Source organism: Tamandua tetradactyla, chromosome 4, assembly GCF_023851605.1.
Source record: "Tamandua tetradactyla isolate mTamTet1 chromosome 4, mTamTet1.pri, whole genome shotgun sequence".
NCBI classification, from domain to species: Eukaryota; Metazoa; Chordata; class Mammalia; order Pilosa; family Myrmecophagidae; genus Tamandua; species Tamandua tetradactyla.
The window spans coordinates 143,228,745-143,247,961 of record NC_135330.1 but is presented as its reverse complement, the minus strand read 5'-3'; the positions used below and the strand labels follow the sequence as shown (position 1 = coordinate 143,247,961).

At 35.4% G+C, this 19,217-nt stretch overlaps 1 protein-coding gene and 1 non-coding gene across 2 annotated transcripts; one reads left to right on the top strand and one right to left on the bottom strand.

Moving 5' to 3' along the window:
* Nucleotides 1-1,941: 1,941 nt before the first annotated feature.
* Nucleotides 1,942-17,964, top strand: COMMD6 (COMM domain containing 6). Its single transcript, XM_077158434.1, has 4 exons — nt 1,942-2,056; nt 2,146-2,157; nt 15,169-15,321; nt 17,756-17,964. The coding sequence occupies exons 1-4, from the start codon at nt 2,015-2,017 to the stop codon at nt 17,804-17,806; spliced, it is 258 nt and encodes an 85-aa protein (XP_077014549.1). The 5' UTR covers nt 1,942-2,014; the 3' UTR covers nt 17,807-17,964.
* Nucleotides 15,535-15,606, bottom strand: TRNAE-UUC (transfer RNA glutamic acid (anticodon UUC)). The gene has a single exon. It is a non-coding gene; the product is annotated as a tRNA-Glu (tRNA).
* Nucleotides 17,965-19,217: the final 1,253 nt, after the last annotated feature.

Here is a 19,217-nt window from a genome sequence, read left to right as displayed (position 1 = left end):
TCATGAGCCATAATGCTGTGACCGAAGACATGCTGGTGGACATGTCTATATGCACACCTCCTCCCCGATGCTGCAACAAGTGGAGGAGCCTAGAAAGAATGAAGACAACAAACAGAAGCCCCAAAAGCCCTGGAGAAACAGAGATCAGATTTTTGTGTATTCAAATCTCACAATTTTGTTGATCTGCAACTGTCCCATCCCCCATTTCAGAAGATGCTTCTGAGACATTAATTTCTGCTTTACTTACGTTAGTTGAATTTTTATCAATTGGGGTGAAACAGTCCTACATCAAATGCTTAAATTGATGTATTACATGCTTCATCTGTTAACTTTGTTTCCTCTATTATGCTGTAAACCTCACGATATCAGAATTCATGCCATTGTTCTATTGACTTCTCACATATGTGACAGTACTAGATTTATTCTAAGAGCTCCAAAAGGATTTTCTGGTCTCTGTTCTACTTACACGTTATTAGGAGAAAATAAATACAAATAAAACAAAATTTATGCCCCCTGCATCTTTAAGTGTAGCAGTTTTCTTGATTCTATTCAAAAGATTTTTACTTTCTAAGCTTGAAAAGTATCCGCATAAGTTCTGATCTTTTGTAAGATGAGGGTTTTAGAAATAAACATTTTATCACACGTGTTGTTGGGAGTGACAGAAGAACAAAAATTGGTACACACAACAGTGTCCTCTCTTTTCATCAGGCTCCCATAGGAAAGAAATAATTTGATTCACTTAGGAAAACAATGTATCCAAGCCAAGTTCTTTAATCACATCCAATAACTTGGAGTCAGTAGCTTTTTTTCCCTTTTTGGTCTAGATTCAGAGTGCAACATGCTAGACAGTTTTAGGGGCTTTACATGTATCAACTAAAATAATTCTCCTAACAATCCTATTAGAGGGATTTATGGTAGGTAGAATTCTAAAGATGTCCCAAACCCAACCCCACTCCAAAAATTTGACACACTAATTATTCAAACACTGATCTAGGTACTACTGTGAAAGATAAGCGAGTTTATCCTATTTAGGCCCAATTTAACCATTTGCGCCCTTGAAACCAGAGAACTTTTCTCAAATTGTAATCTGAACCATGTGCTAGAAGAGTGAGGAAGAGGAGAGAAAAGGCTGAATGCGAGATCAGAGAGTTCAAAGGGTGAGGACCTATGTATAGTCTTTGAAGACAGGAGAAAGAAACCAGAAGCCAAATGGGGGGCATCGTCTAGAAACTGAAAACAGCTCCTGTCCAAAAAAAAATTGGCAAGGAAACAGGGAATTTCGGTTCAATAAAAGCATAGAACTGAATTCTGCCAACAACCTAAATGAGTTTGGAAGCAGATTCCCCCCCCCTCCCCCGAGCCTCTAGTGAGAAACACGGGCCCTAACATCGATTTTAGCCAGTTCCCTAGAATGTTCAGTGTAGAGTGGATCTGAAGCAAATAGGAAGGAAGTAGGAAGATCAGTTGGGATCAGAGACATTGGTATGTCTTAGGATCAGAGTTGGAGTAGGAAGTGGCAGCGGGGATAAATAAAATATTCCTTTATTCCCAAACAGCTAGGCCAATGAGGTAAATCCGAGTGGCAAAAAGCACCTCATAAAACTATGGTTCCCACAGGAATCTCCCCTGCACGACAAACTTCCACCGAAGAGGGTATATGCGGCTATTCAGCAAGGCTTCACGGTGACATATTTGCGCATGCGCGGAGGTGGTGCGGCCTCTTCTAGGCAGAGGGTGAGAACAGGGGGGCCGGCATCGAATGGTCAAACGGTCCTTCTCTTACAAAGTATCCCTCAAGTCCTAGCGATCTTTTTTTTCAGCCAATTCTTTGTTACTAAATATTTCCCTAACACTGAGATTTAATTTAGACAGGGGATAAGAGTTACACAAAGCTGTTTGTTTGGGCTCCCCCCACATCTGGTGCGTGCGCCAACCCGCTAGGAGCTGGAAACGGAAGCGGAAGTGTTGCCTGCCCGGCGTCAGTCCGAGTCTCCTACCCGAGCTTAGGTCCTCCATGGAGGGTCCTAGCGAGCCGCTTCTGGATGCTAAATCTCAGGTCAGTCCGTGCCGTGAAGGGGTAGGGGCAACATTACTCTAGAGCCAGAAAGATCTTTCTCTGAATTGTATTTTCTGCTTCCATTTCAGGTCACCAACCAGGTGAGTCAGTAGCCGCCCCGCCCTGCCCCCAGCGGACCTCCGCTGGACCTGGGCCGGGCGGCTGCCCCGAGCCCACCTCCTACAGCGGTGGGCAGATGCCACGGTGAGCTTCCCTAGCTCTTCGCCTAGCCCAGATCCTGTGTGTCCTGCTTGTGGCCTCCCGCCTGCCTCCCTCCATTGCTCCTTTCACTGTGCACCAACCTTCCCCGACATACCGCAGACCAAGTATTGTTCTTCCGATATTTAGAACTGAATGGGTGTGGAATAAATTATCAAAATTTAAAAAGAAGAAATTTTTTTAGACTATAAAGACCGACTGTTTTGCAGATGGGTAGTCTATCTTTTTACCTTGAAGTGTATTTTTAACGCTAGGAATAAGAATTTGAATTAAAGGAATTTATATGTAAGAATATTTTTAATTATAACTTGGTCCTCTTTCTTTATTCCAAGTGTCGCTTTCCTGTTTTAGCAAATAAGCTGTATTTAGATAAATAATTTATAATGCCTGTCCCAGAAGAAGAATAGTGAAACGAAAGTATTTTATTTTAGGTTCCCCGGTCTATGCACATATGAAAAAGGACTGAGGTAAAAAAATAATGAATAAATAGAGGCTGAGAGATGTCCATTGATTGCTCTCTGTCATGTATCTCTAACTTATTTTGCTGTTAATTGCTGATTCCGGGAGGTGTGGAAACCCAGAGACATAGTAATACGCTGTATGTAACTTTGCGTAGTTGCTTGAGTCGGTGCACTTTGATTCTGTCTCTCATAAATTGTTTTTCCACTTACTTACATTAGATCATGTGTTTACCTGAGTAAGATACCCCGGTATTGAGTTATACAGAATTATAGGGTTTTTTTCCTTTGAACATTTATTCATCATTCACGATATGTTTTATGTTAAAACAAAATGATTATGCATGTCAAGGGTATTATAGAGGAAAAAATCCAGTACCCAGCTCTAAGTCATTTATATTTGTAATATATGCTTTTTATCTATTAGATGTGCCTAATATGTAGGGTTAATATTAGTTTGAATACCTTGAATTCTATTGTCTTTTTTCTCTCTTTGTACATTTTCACCAGTATATGAAGTAGCAAGGTTAATTGAGACCACACCCTCAATGAGAGTTCAGAAAAATGGCAAGTTAGTCATTTTTAAATAATGTCAATACTACTAACAACAGCAATAGTACTTGTGATAACAATAGCGAACATTTATTGTTTACTACATGCTAGCCACTACCTCCAACTCTTTGTATGTGGTATTTAATCCACATAACTCAATAAGGGTAGGTACTCTTATTTGTAGATGAGAAGAACACAGAATTTCTACAACTTGCTTGAAATCATAGAGGTGGTAAATGGCAAATCGAGATGTAAACCTGGCAGTTTGACCTCAAAAACAAGCAAATATGCTGTTTAGTAGTAGTTCTTGGTGAGTGAAGATTACAGGAATAATACGGAAATGGAGATTCTTTAATGGAAAAAAAGGATTTTTTTTTTTGCGATTAGGATTAATACAAGAAAGGTTGGGGAACTATTAGTAAGAGTAAAATCCTTGAGAGATTTTTGGGGCTAGCATTACTTTGTAGAAACAATTAAGTTGTATTCATAAAGATAAACAAGTCAGAATTTTGGATTAGGCTCTTTTCCCAAAATTTTCTTTTGTCCATTATGATTTGTTTACTCGGCTCTACCATCATCCTTGAAATTATTGATGTTAGTAAGTGATAGTCTTTACATTTTCCTAAATATATTTGCATTTTAAATCTTGTTTTTCATTCTTTTCAATAACATTTGAGCAAAAATTGTTCTGAAAGTTCTGCATACTGTCATATAGTTGTCATGATTCTGTGGGGTGAATACACATATCCTGATTTAATCATTCCCCAATTCTCTTACCCTCTTCTGTCTCAAACCTTGAGTACTCTCCCTCACCCCAGCTGATAACCCAACTAGTTATTTAATTGAGAAAATAGAATCAAGGAGTAAAGAATTTCCTCATTTTCCCATCACCAAATTTAGCATTCTGCCTGCCTTTATACCCACTCTGACTTCCCTACTGTAGTTTTGGAGGCATTAACAGGGCCAAGGCCAAGGCCTTTACTTGTAAATTTGGCCCTATTAACACCAACTCAAGGACTGTGGTTATTACTTTATTCCCTCCATGATTTATATTTCCTCTCTACTAAATCACTACCAAATGTGCACTAATGACATATTGCTAAAAAACTTTTGCTTTCATCTACCTTCAGCTACCCTTCTGTATCTCTTTGTTTAAAGCAGAAGTCATTGAAAGAGACATGTACTTAACAGTCTCTCCTCCCTCACCTCCTGTTTACTCTTAAATCCATTCTACTAAAGCTTTTATACCCACTACTCATGTCAAGATCACCTAACTGATCCCTACATTTCTTCATCCAGTGGTCAATTTTCAGTCCTCATCTTATTTGACCTCAGTAATATTTGGTACACTTGAGTACCTTCTCCTCCTTGAAACACTTTCTTCGTTTTACTTCTGGGGCTCTATACTCTGCTGTTTTTTCTCCTATCTTCCTGGTTCTTTCTCAGGCTTCTTTGCTAGAGCCTCTTCATAATCTCTGTTACTGTGTTTCAGTATGTGCTCCTTCAGACCTGCTATTTTCTTCACTTCACTGAATAATTATAAAGTCAGTTAATGGAACATAGAGACACAGTAACTTGTTTAAAGCTACACAGCTATAAGTAAGAGCTGTGATTCATACTCGTCTGTCTGACTTCAGAGTCTGAGCTTGTTAAATTTAGCAAACCATAGTGCTGTATTGCCCAGCAATATAAGATTATTTCATTACTTCATATTCTGATACTTGTAATCGTTGTTTTGAAATAATTCGTGATTCTTTTTTATAGTATATATGTAGTTATAACTCTTCTCATTTTATTGTTTCCTTCTTAAAAGTGTTAGGGTATAAATCAAAGTAAAGGTGTTTTCTTGAGGCACGATACCTAAAACCATTTTCACTTCTCATTTTTGAAAATTATTTGAAATTTTGTACAGTTCGTATGGTAGTTCGTCAGTTATAGAACTTTTTTTTTTGTTCTGTGTATTGTCACTAAAGATTCATGAACTGCCTTTGAGGAGTTTATAGTCTAGTGGACGTGGGGAAGGAAGACAAACCCACAAGTGACTGCTATACAAGACAGAATGTTATAAGTGCTAGGATATAAGAAGTACTGTGAATATGCAAGGAAAATTTGAGTAAACCAGCAGACACTTCACAGAGCAGGTAGAATTTGACAGGAATTTTGAATGTTAGATGGATGTTCGAGAACTTTATTCCAAAAGGATGAATGGCATGAGCAAAGGTGTAAAGGCTGAAAGGTAATCTAAAGAAGGGATGTAGTCGAGTAGAGTGGGAAAGTCAGTGGGGAATATCTGTGAGTAGCCTTTAGTGCTCAATGAATGGTTGACAACTGGTTCATGAGGCAGTGGAGAACCATTATAGGTTTAAGCTGGGATGCTAGACTTGGTTAAAGTATAGACAGTATTTAAGATGTATAATCTGGATTGCAGCTGGGAAAGACTATAGCCAAGAGACCGATTAGGCTGCAATAAAATTCAAGGCAGATTTTCAAAAGAATGCCTTAAGTAGATTTGTAGCAGTGAGGTTGGGAAGGCAAGAATAACTCAGTGGCATTTGCTGAATTAAAATCTTGAGTACCTAGTAGTTTATATATATTTTGCCTCAGGAGGAGAAGAAAATCAAAGTAGACTAAAGTTTCAAACTCGAGTCACTATGAGAATGGAAGTCATCAGTAGAAATGAAGTGAGGGTGAAAAACTTTTGAGGGAGAAAGGTACATATTTGGCATTGCAGGCAGTTGTACCATAAACTTACTGTTAGTGAATGTGTTTGTTTAATAGAACGACTTTATTTTTTTGTATGGTACTTTTTTCTTTTTTAATGCAATTTTATTGAGATATATTCACACACCATACAATCCATCCAAAGTATACAGTCCTGGTTCACAGTATAATCATCTGTATGATTTTTATTGTGAGTATTAACGTCACAGAGGTACATGGTTACACTAACCAAAAATGAAATATTTGGTTATTTGTATTTACTAAAATTTCCACATGTTAAATAGTTCAGATTTTATAGCTATGAGGATACGTTTTTGATAGATCATCTATCATTAAGTTTATTGACAAAAGTTTTTTAAACCCAATTGGGTTTGCCCTGATTTAGTTATCTATTGCTACATTAAAAACCACCTCAAAGCTTAGTGACGTAAAATGGTTTTGTCTTGCATGATTCTCTGGGTTAACTGGGCTTGGCTGGAAGGTGGTTTCTACTCCCCATCTTGTTGGCTAGGCCATCAATTATTTAGAGGTCCAAGATTGCTCACTCACATGGTTAATAATGACTGTTGTCTGGGACCTCAGCTAGAGCTGATAATTGAAGTGACTTATTTCTCCTTCACAGAGCTTTTCCATGTGACTTGGCTTCTAACGTCATGTGTCTGGGTTTCAAGAGGGAGAGTCCTCACGAGCAATTATTCCATAAAGAATGAAGCAGATGCTTCTAGTCCTTTGAAGGTTGAGATTCAGAGTCTAGAAAGCCTCTTCTGCCTCCAATCACAGGGCCAGCTCAGATTCTTACTACAGTTTTTTTTTTTTTCTTGCATGGGCAGGCACTGGGAATCGAACCCGGGTCGCCAGCATGGCAGGTGAGAACTCTGCCTGCTGAGCCACTGTGGCCCGCCCCAGCTCAGATTCTTGATAAATGCTTCTTGATAAACTCCATTTCATATGTACAGGGAGGAGTGGAATTTGGGGCCTTTCTTTGGAGACCAGATATCACATACCCCAGAAGTTCTTAACATATTTAGTTCAACAGATGTTTATTTGACCATTCACTCTGTACGAACCCCCTGCTCTCATGAAGTTTTCATTTCTTTGGTGGGATACAGGCAATGAATAAGTAAATATGATTTCAGTAATGATAAGCTAATGCTTTATATCTGTAGAAATTAATCCTTTTTTTTCTTTCCTGATTATAAAATAACAAAAAAGGAATAATTTCTACAGATGTAAAGCATTTAGCACAGAGGAAGCATAAGTGTTGTCCAGTATAACTTTGTGCTGGTTTGAAACTGTTGTGTACCCCAGAAAAGCCTTGTTCTTTTAATCCAGTCTTGTGGGGTCAGACCTATTACTGTGTGGAACAATTAGGTTGATTCCATAGTGATGTGACCCTATCCAATTCAAGGTGGTTCTTACTTAGCTTACTGGAGTCTTAAGAGGGAAACATTTTGGAGAAAGCTGAGACAGACATTTGGAGACAGAGAAGAAAATGCCGTAGGAGCCAGAAGCTGAGAGAGCCATTTGAACCAATGTCACAGAGAAAGACAGACAGCAGATGACATGTTCCTTTCCATGTGATAGAGAAACCCTGGAGGTGATCAGCCTTCCTTGAGTGAAGGTATCCCCTTGTTGATGCCTTAATTTGGACATTTCATGACTTTAGAATTGTAACTTGTAACTAAATAAATCCTCTTTATGAAAGCCAATCCATTTCTGGTATATTTTATTCTGGCAGCTTTAGCAAACTGAATCAAACTTTTTGTGGTGATGGAAATATTCTTTGTTGGCACTGACCAGTAGGGTGGTATTGGCTACATGTGACTCTTGAGCACTTGATATGTGGCTAGCACAGCTGAAAACGGAATTTTTTTTCCAGTTTTTCTTTTTTTAAAAATATTTTTATTGATAAATCTTCACATAAATACATTCCATACATGGTATACAATCAGGCTCACAATAGCATCACATAGTTGTGTATTCATCATCATGATCATTTTTTAGAACATTTGCATCACTCCAGAAAAAGAAAAAGAAAAAGGAAAAACTCATACATACCATACCCCTTACCCCTCTCTCCCATTGACCAGTAGTTTTTCCATCTACCCAATTTATTTTACCCTTTGTCCCCTCTATTATTATTTATTTTTTTATCCTTTGTTTTTACTCATCTGTCCATAACCTGGATAAAAGGGGCATCAGACACATGGTTTTCACAATCACATAGTCACACTGTAGAAGTTATATTGTTAGACAATCATCTTCAAGAATCAAGGCTACTGGAGCACAGCTCAACAGTTTCAGGTACTTCCCTCTAGCCACTCCAATACACCATAAACTAAAAAGGGAATATCTATATAATGCTTAAGGATAACCTCCAGGATAGCTTCTTGACTCTATGAAATCTCAGCCACTGAAGCTTTATTTTGTTTTATATCTCTCTTCCCCCTTTTGGGAAAGAAGGCTTTCTCCATCCCTTGATGCCAGGTCCTGGGATTTCTGTCCTATGTTGTCAAGGAGATTTACACCCCAGGGAGTTATGTCCCAAGTAAGGGGGAAGGCATGAAAACTAAATTTTTTAAAACTTAATTTTAACTGATTTAAATTTGAGTAGTCACATGTTGCTGTTGGCAACCACATTTGCATAGCTCAGGTGTGGCATATAGAAGATACTAAATGTTAACTCTTGCTCTATCCCTGACCTGTCCACTTTTCTGATCTACCAGATCTCAGTTTAATAACTAATAGTAAAATAAATAAATAATAGTAACCAGGTTACAGTCAGGTTTAATGGGGAAAAAAAGCATGAAATTTGGAATGGACCAGACTTGGGTATGAATACCCACCTTTACTAGTTTTGTATATTTGAGTGAGTTGCTTAATCTCTGTCTTTTCCTGATAACACTTTTGAGAGAGTTAATATAGGCAGAACACTTAACATGTAAGTTTCCATTTGAGAAATTTAATTTAAAAGCAAGAAAACATAAAGTGTACATTTTGTGGTTCTAGCTCTAAAATATTAGAAGTGGGATAAAAATAGTTTTTAGGATGGTGGAGTTATAGATTATTTTTCAAATTTTCTTTTATTTGGTATTTTTTTTTTGCATTGATTTTTAAAAAGTTTTTATTGAGAAATATCCACACACATACGGTTTAACCATATACAATCATTGGTTCATGATATCGTCACATAGTTGTGTATTCTTCACCACGATCATTTTTAGAATATTTGCATCACTCCAGAAAAAAATAAAAAGGAAAAGAAAAACAACTCATACATCCCATACTCCTTTCCCTTCCCTCTCAATGATCCACAGTATTTCAGCCTACCCGATTTTTACCCTTTATCTCCTCTATTTATTTTTATTCTTTTTTTTAACCATCTGTCCATACCCAGGATAAAAACTGCTCCAGAATATAGGAGATAGAGGGCTTTTTTATCATGACAATCGACTTTTTTTTTTTCCTTTTTTTGGTGAGCAGTAGCATATATACAAAAAAGCTATAACTTTAAAAAAAACAGGACCACAATTAATTGTAGTGCATATTTCAGACTTTGACATGGGTTACAATTTCACAATTTTAGGTTTTTACCTCTAGCTATTCTAAAATACTGGAGACTAAAAGAGATAATAATTTAATGATTCAGCATTCACATTTATTAATTCTATCTTCTATGTATAATTCCACCACTACCTTTCATCTTTCCATACCTCTCTCTGGGGTTCTTTGAGCTATGGCAATTCTAAATTTTTGGTATTGAAAGGGTCTGTCACGAATATGGGGTAGGGACATGGAACTATCTGATGTTCTGGAGAGGCTGGGCTAGGTTTCAGGACTTATCTGGACCAGTGACCTTTCTGGAGGTTGTAGGTTTCTGGAAAGGCAGCCTACTATTAACTCTTACATTAGTGTGGTATTTTTAACAATTCACACAAAAGATTTTTACAATTGTACTATTAATTATAGTCCATTGTTTATACTGTGTTGTGCAGCCCTATGCTGTTCAAAAAATTTTTTACTATAGTAATATATACACAACCTAAAATTTCCCCTTTTAACCATATATGTTTGTTTTCTGATATTTTTCTTCTTTATATTCATTTTATTTCTGGATATTTTTACATTTCTTTTTCACAACTAGCTTTTCTTCTTTGCATTTGTATTTCAAAATTTTCCATTTTATATAATCATTTTGGTTTGTAGTGTTGGCAGAATGCAATATACCAGAAATGATATATTGTGAGCCATTGATTATATAATATGGTTGGACTGTACATGTGTAGATATTTCTCAATAAAAATATTTTAACGAAAGAAATGGATTGGCTTATGAAGGAAATTTATTAAGTTATAAATTCTAAGGCCATAAAAATGTCCAAATTAAGGCATACAGAGAGAGATAACCTTGACTCGGAAGAAAGGCCAATGGTGTCCTGGGTTTCTGCTGTCCTTCCCTCCTGGCTTCTCATTTCAAATGGCTTTTTCTCTTCCAGTTTCCAGTGCCTTTCTCTCTAAGCGTCTCTGGGTTCTCACTTAGCTTCTCCTGGGCAGACTCTGGTTTCAACTCTTAGCATCTCCAGATGTTTGTGTCTTGGTTTCATCTGTCTGCACTCTGTGTTAACTCTGAGCTGTTTTTATCTCTCTGGGCTCTTTTAAGGTCACCAGCAAACTTATTAAGGCCTATCTTGAATGGGCGGGGCCACATCTCCATGGAAATAATCTAATCATCAGGTCTTGCCCACAGTTAGGTGGATCACATCTGCATGGAAACAACCTTAATCAAAAGATCCTACCCACAAGACTGAATTCGAAAAATATGGCTTTTCTGGGGTATATAATCAAGCCAGCACAATAATTTTCTTCATTCTACAAAATTTTGAGAACTACCAGTTACATTTTTTTCATTCTTAATAGTCTCCGTAGTGATGTATGCCCTGTTATGATTTTTTTTCTTTTCTATTAATTTTTTTAAGCTCCTAGGCAGTTAATTCCTAGGCTAAACCACATTTGTTAGAAGTTTCCTTTTAATTTTTGCATTTAAATGTTGAATTTAGAATTTAGGAAATCCTTTCTTTTTTCATGCGTAATAACTTTGCAAAATAAGTTTCTTGATGCCATCATCTCTACCCCATTTACTCATGTGCCAATTTTGTTGTAATAGTGGATTTCAACATTATATTCCTTAATTACTTGTCTGCTTGAAATGCTGTAGATAAGCCAGCATTTTATTTTAGTATGTAAGAGTCAACCAGGCAATGTTTTACTGCAGACAGTAAAAATGGAAACTCTTCCATCAAGTAATTGTGTAGTCTGAATAAGTATAAGAAGTGCCCAGTTAGATTTTTGGATATCACCATGCAACTGATATAAAAATGACATTTCTAATCATGAGCTCCCCTGTTTTCTCTTCTTGGATTTTTGCCATTGAATCAGCATTCCTATTTGCAAATGGATGCAAATAGGTATCATTTGGATGATACCTTTGGACTTGAAAACTTTGATTGATACATGATATTAGCATTCTCCCAGTCATCTGGATTTAGATGTTTATAGTTACATTTGACACCTTCCACAACTGCATAGACAATACTCAGTGCTTAATGATTCACCTTTCATAGTATCAACTTAACCCTATTCATCACCTGTTTAGCTCAAGTACTTAGAACTGCATACTTCAATTATGATTGTGCTCAGCTGCCACCAGATTAAAATTTCTTAACAAATACTTTTATAACATTTCATTACTCAGAAACTTTCAGTGCACCCCCCTTGCCAACATGAAAAGTCTGAATAAATGTCCTATGTTTTCCCTAATAAAATAAAATATATGAGTACTTTGAAAACACCTGGAAAAGCCCACAATTTGCAAAGAATTACTGACCTCATAATCACTTCGTCAACTTTATTTTCCATACTTCCTTATAAGAAATTTCTACTTTAAGGCAGATAATTGCTTTATCACTTATGCAGACTTTGATTATTCTAACCTTTAGTTGTTTCAGTTTAATATTTACTAAACATTTCCTATATGTTAAGTGTATTTATAATAATAAATGTATTTCCTCTCAATTTAAGTTCTGTTTATTCTTCAAAGTTGACTTAAAGGCTTACCCCCTTTCTAAAACTTTTACTTGATTTCCCTAGCCTACAATAAAATTTCTCTCTCAACCAGAAATAAAGAGCTTACTGTCTCAGTTTCCCTCTTTGTCTGTATTTGAAAATGCATAAAATATGGACAGTTTAATGAATAATTTTAAAGTGAACACTTGCGTAGCCACAATCAATAACCAAGAAATAGAGCATTACCAGTACCCCAGAAACTCCCTGTGGCCCCCAAGCCTCTCCCTTCCCTATACCCTAGAGGTAATAATTATCCTTTTATAATTACCATATTCTTGCATTTATTGTTTTATCACCTCTGTATGCATTCCTGAACAATATAGTATAAGCTATTACCACTCCTAAACAAAATTACATTTTTAAGTTTTATATGAATGAAATGACAAAAATTTTTGACATATTTCCTTCAACACATTTGGTGTTGAGTGTGGCTGAAGTTCATTTTCATTACTGAATAGCATTTAATTTGTCATTTTATTATTAATGAACAATCCCAGCTAAGGGCTAGTATGGGCTAAAGCTACTAGGACTATTTTTTTTTTAAGCAATTTTATTGAGATGTCACATATCATGCAGTCCATCCAAAGTGTGTAATCACTGGTTCACAGTATCATCCATAGTTGTACATACATTACCACAACAATCAATTTTAGAACATTTCCATTACTCCAAAACACAAAGAAACCAAAAAGCAAACAAACAAACAAAAAAACCTCCAAACATCCCATACCCCTTATTTCCCATTAGTATTAAACATTAGCCTTGGGGTGGTAATTACTTACTGTTGAAAGAATATTAAAATATTAGTGTTAACTATAGTCCATAGTTTGCAATAGGTGCAATTTTCCCATATACCACTCTGTTACTAACTCCTTGTAGTAGCCACACACATTTGTTCTAGTTCATGAAAGATCATTTTTATATCTGTTCTATTGATAACCGATCTCGTCCACCACAGGGTTAGTGCACTGTGTTATAGAATCATGTTTTATCCTGTAGTTTCCTTCTAGTGACATACTTGAGTCTAAACATCTCCTTTCAACCACACCACACACATAATTCAGCTTGCTTAATTACACTCACCACATTGTGCCACAGTCACCTCTATCCATTTCCAAACATTTAAATTCCACGTAGTTAAAAATTCTGTACGTATTAAGCATCTTCTCCCTGTTCTCTACCCTCATTCTATTTCCTGGTAAACCTATTAGATTTTAACTATGAATTTACTTTTTATAATTAGCTCATAAAGTGAGATCAAATAATATTTGTCCTTTTGGGTCTGACTTATTTCACTCAACATAATGTCCTTAAGGTTCATCCATGCTGTCACATGTTTCATGAATTCATTCCTTCTTACTGCTGAATAATATTCCATCATATATATATATATATATATATATATATATATATACACACACACACACACACACACACCACATTTTATTTATCCATTCATTGATTGATGAACACTTGGGTTGTTCGACAATCCCATCTTTTGGCAATTGTGTATAGTACCACTATAAACATTGGTGTGCAAATGTCTGTTTGTATCCCTGCTTTCAGTTCCTCTGAGTTTATACCTAGTAATGGGATTGCCAGATCATATGACAGTTCTGTATTCAGCTTAGGACCATTCTTATGTGTATGTCTTTCTGGGTTATTTACCTAGTAGAATTGCTGAGTCACAGGATATATTTATCTTCAATTTTATTGGATAAACCCAGTTTTCCAAAAGGTTGGCCCAAGTTTTAATTTGCTTTCCCTGTTTCCTAATGAAGGTGCATCACTTTTCATATGTTCATTAGCCATTTGTAGTTTTTTTTAAATTTCCCTCTGTCTATTCTCTATGTGTGGAGCTTTTATTTTAAAGGTATTAATATCTTTTTACTTTTTTGAAGACACTAACCTTTTATCAGCACCAACCTGACCAGTGCTGTCGAAGATTACTCCAAATCCTGTTGGACAAGAAGAAATTTTGGTCTCCACACCCATCTCAACTTTTATTAAAAAGATCTTTATTAACAAGCAAAGTTTTTGTCCTGTCAACAGTAAAAAACCAGTAGGAAAAGGTATCAAACGACAAGTTTTTGAGTGTCTGCTCTGTACCAGGCACCTATTTTAAATCTTGGGAACAAAACAGATAAATCTGTCTGCCCAAGAATCTTATATTTTATTTAGTATCAAGAGCTGCATTTATCCAGTCCTGTCTTATGCCATGGCAACACTGAACAATCATTGACAAGAATTAAATAAAAAGTATTGGAGCAGTCACTAGCCAACAAGCAGGCTATCTCTGGCATCAAGCAGACTTGTTTCACTTCTAATTCCAGAAATGTGTGACTTTGTGGAATTACCTGTCTGAAATTTGATTTTCTCAATCTTCAAAATAGAATTAATAACCTATAATGGTATGGTGATTCACTGAGCCATTATATATGTAAAATGCACAGCTCATCACTTAGGCACATTTCCTTCATCATGAACAATGATGAAATCTAAAACCATCTGATCACTCAGTATTTATGATAGTGATGGGTTTGAAGTAGAGGAAAGAAACAGGAATGATTTCCAATGTGTGCCTCTATAAATATGTAGATGCTGTTAGCCATCTTCCATTGTAGGACTTTGGGGTGTAGTATGGGGAAAATCATACATGGAACAGGAAAGTGATGTAAGAGGCATACCAATTTGGAGTCCCCTGAAGTGTGGGAGCAAAATTAAAGCCTAAGGAAAACCAGCACTGCCACATCTTCCTTCTACTTCCATTAAACATCTAGTGGAAATTTCTGGTTTTGTATTTTTACTCAGCTTTTCTTTTTATGTAATTATGAGAGTATTATTTTCTAAGTCTTTATATCCCTTACTGCCCCTCTTCATTTTGATTTGATTATTGTTCCTCTAGGACTATCAAATTGAAGATATTTTATTTTACTATGACCAGCATTGAAACTAAATATTTGTGTGAACAGTAAAATTGAATATCTGTGTTCAAGGTAATGTCATTACTGATGTATTGTTTTGTACTGTTTTATTAAAGCTTATAGATTTTCAATGGAAACTGGGAATGGCTGTGAGCTCCGACAGTTGCAGGTCTCTTAAATATCCTTATGTTACAGTGATGCTAAAAGTGGCAGATCATTCAGGCCAAATAAAGAACAAGTCCTTTGAAATGACAATTCCACAGTTTCAGGTTTGTGATTTAACTCATTCAATTTTAGTTCATCTTTCTGTAATTGCTGCTTGAGAAATTTATGAAAATCTTTCTTAAAAGAGTTTTAATTGTTTTTATTTACAAGTTGATGTGCTTTACCTTTGCTAGTACAGATACAAAATATTTGCATTTGATTTCCATGGGAATTTTTCTCTCTTTTTTTTTTTTTTCATTTTTTTGAGGGGGTAGGGATGCATGGTCCGGGAATCGAACCCGGGTTTCCCGCGTGAAAGGCGGGCATTCTAACCACTGAACTACCCGTGCACCTCCTCCATGGGAATTTGAGCGTGCTGAATTTTTAACTGTATTTTTTTTTTTTTAATATTTTGTTTATTTTATTATTATTTTTTGTTTGTTTGTTTGTTTTTTACATGGGCTGGGGCCGGGAATCGAACCGGGGTCCTCCGGCATGGCAGGCAAGCACTCTTGCCCGCTGAGCCACCGCGGCCCGCCCAACGTGCTGAATTTTTATAATGTGGTATTTGGTCGGTTTCATAGCACTCTTTGTGAGTATATTTGGTAAGTTAATACCTTCTCTGGAAAAACATTTACTTTGCATTTAACTATTTTGTTCTTACTCATTTGAGACTTAATATTCAAGAATGTTAAACCAAATTAATCTTGTCTTTCAATAGTGTTGACACTGAATTTTCTGACTAATGTTTATAAAATGCAGATGGGAGCACCAGTGCTAGATGACTGATTTTATGAGTTAGAGATTTGAGCAACTCACTAGCTTATAATTAGAGTAATGTTACCATTCCACCTCTTTTCTGTAACCAGAGAACCAAAATACACTGGGTAAACAATAAATCATATTTTCTTTTGAATATACATACAGGGAAATACTGTCATTGACTAATTTAACTGTCCTGCAGAATTTTGGTTTTGTTTGTTTGCTTTAATCCATCAGTAAGTGGACACATAAGTATTCCCACAATAGTTATAGTAAGTCAGGTATTCTAAGGTGACCATAGTGATAGAAAGGGAATTCTCTATAAAGCTTACTAAAAATATAGTGATCCTAGGCTTTCTTTTTAAGAGAAGCCTCTTATAAAATATTGTTTTTGATTTCTTCTTTCATGAAATATATTTTAAGGGATTTCTCTCCTTTTATTTTCTTTCTTTTAAAACAGATATCCTTGCTTTAGAAGCAAGAATAATGGTCAAATATTTAACATTATTAATGCCAGTTATTGATTTGGAAAGAATTGGGTCTTGGTTAAAAGGAAATAAATGTAGTATTATTGTGATGTTGTAGCCTTCAACTCTGAATATAAGGACCAAATCAACTTCAAAAAAGAATATAATTTCAACAGTTTTTATAATTTATAATGCTGACCTAATTTTTATTTTCTGTGCCATTTTCATGATCTCTTGATTCTACCTCTGGAAAATTTTTTGTATATCTTTATTGGTTTCTGATATTTGATAATCAGGTTATACTTTTAAAGAAATAGTTGTACCCTGCTTCATTCCAGAATGAATTTAGATTTAGGTTACAATAAAATCCATATACTTAGTAGCAAAATAGAAAATTAAGACCGAATAAGAAGGAAAATACAAATATGCAAATTATTAAGTGGCTATCCTTATTGCCAAGGTTGTTTCAAACTTGTTTCTACTTCCTACTAGAAACTGGTTCCTACTTCCTGGCATATAAAGGAGAAAAAAGGAAAACAGAAATGGTGTGTGATTCCATCTTTTTTTTAAAAATAGTGATTTGTACAGAAGAGCTGTCATATCAGTTCAGATTTTTATATGAAAGAGAAATAAGCTTTTACCATTTAAGCCATTGTCAGTATTGGGTCTCATTGTAACTGAACCCATATCTTAAATAAAATAGCAGCTGCCACCCTGATTTTGCAATCTTTTACTAGTTTAAAGTGGCTTGAAGCCAGGGAACCAACTTGACATTTCTGTTTTCTTTTCAGTTATCTAGACAGTGCTGGGTATTTAATAAATCATTCTGGTGATTTTTTTTTTTTTTGGCATGGGCAGGTTCTAGGAATCAAACCCGGGTCTCCGACATGACAGGCGAGAATTCTGTTACTGAGCCACCCTGTTGCACCACCCTCTGGTGTGATCTTTTTTTTTTTTTTATAACAGGCGAGAATTATGCCTGCTGAGCCACTGTGGCCTGCCCTCTGGTGTGATCTTAAGAGAATTCTCTCCTATGTTATTTTGGAAATGTCTTCATGTGCTTATTACCCAACTCTACAATAGTATTTTTGCATTCAGCACCAATTTGCACCTGTTTACTTTTTATAGTAAGCTTCAATAATAGTTGAAGATGTAGTATTAAAATGCAAAGTTAATGTATTTTATAGCTTTTGGTGGTCAGCTTAATGAAAATAACTACTGAAATATTATCTAAAAGCAAAATTAATATTATTTTCCCCTGTCTCTCCAGAATTTCTACAGACAGTTCAAGGAAATTGCGGCAATTATTGAAACTGTGTGAAAACTGATCGCTTTGTTGATAAATTGCTCTAATCATTCTAAAATCATGGACTTTCCTTTTTGCAACAAAACTGCTTAAGGATTAAATGATATTTAGTGAATGAAATTTTCACTTTTGTTTTTCCATTAAAAAAAATAATAAAAAATCAGACAAACAAATTAGTGGTGATTAATATACCATTTGTGAATACGCTAAAAACCACTGACTTGAATGCTTTGAAAGGGTGAATTTTATGTTATGTGAACTTTATCTTAACAAAAAACAGACAACTGAATGATTGGCATTGAAGGGAACACAAGTGTATATAATAGACCAATAGTTTGAAAACTTACTGATAATAGAACCCATTTTATAAACAAAATTGTAAATAAAGTCCAATACATAAAGTTTATATAAATGAGAAAAGTAGTATTTGATTTGGATAGCTTTACTTTACAAATTCAATTTTATAATATTCATTTATTTTAAAGGCAGTCACAAAGAAGAGTTAAGCTGTTTTCTTAGACATTTGGAGTCAAATTATGATTGACTTTATATTACCCTAATATTCAAGTTATTAATATTTGTAGAAAGTTCAAATATATGCACAGAGATGGCAAGATAAATTTTATTCCAAGTTCCATATACAAGTGGTTTATTCTGGTAACACAGGTTATTGTGTTAGTTGATCTCCACTGGATTTAAATTTATAAACCAGTTGTTAAAATATTTTATAAAGCCTCATCAGTCAACACTGTATGACTTGACTTAGTAATAAATAAACGGATCCCTGGGATAGAATAGGTGACCTAGAAATTGGTTGAGATATTTAGGACAAGGATGGTATTTCAGTTGAGTGGGGAAAGGGTAATTTTTAATAAATTATGCAAGTAATCAAAATATATGCAAAAGTAAATTCCAGATGGATTAGTGACTTAAACATAAAAAATAAAATGTTAGAAGTTTTAAAAGGATATTTATGTAACCTAAGGCTTGGAAAGACCTTTTATACCCAGGCAGCAATCCCATAAGCTATAATATAAAATCCAAATGTATTGAAAAATATAAGTTAAGAAAAATTATATGTGGGGAAAAAATGAGCTATAAATAAAGACAAGTACAAGATTGGTATATAAGTCAGTTCTGGGTAGGGAAACCAAATTGCTTTAGATATTTCAAGTAAGAAGGAATTTTATATAAAAAGTTAGATACTGAACTGTCAGATAAGAGAACACGAGTCAGGAAATAAAAATCATTGCTGTCTTTCAGAAAATCCAGTGCTGCAGGAATTTCAGGGAAAGCCACTGCCAATAATCTCTGCTGCTTGTAGCATAAAGCAGGACATCACTTGGAAGCCACTGCACACCCATGACTACCATCTCCTCATGCACTGTCAAGCAAGTGACTGGAAATAAAAGCTTCTTGCTTTCTT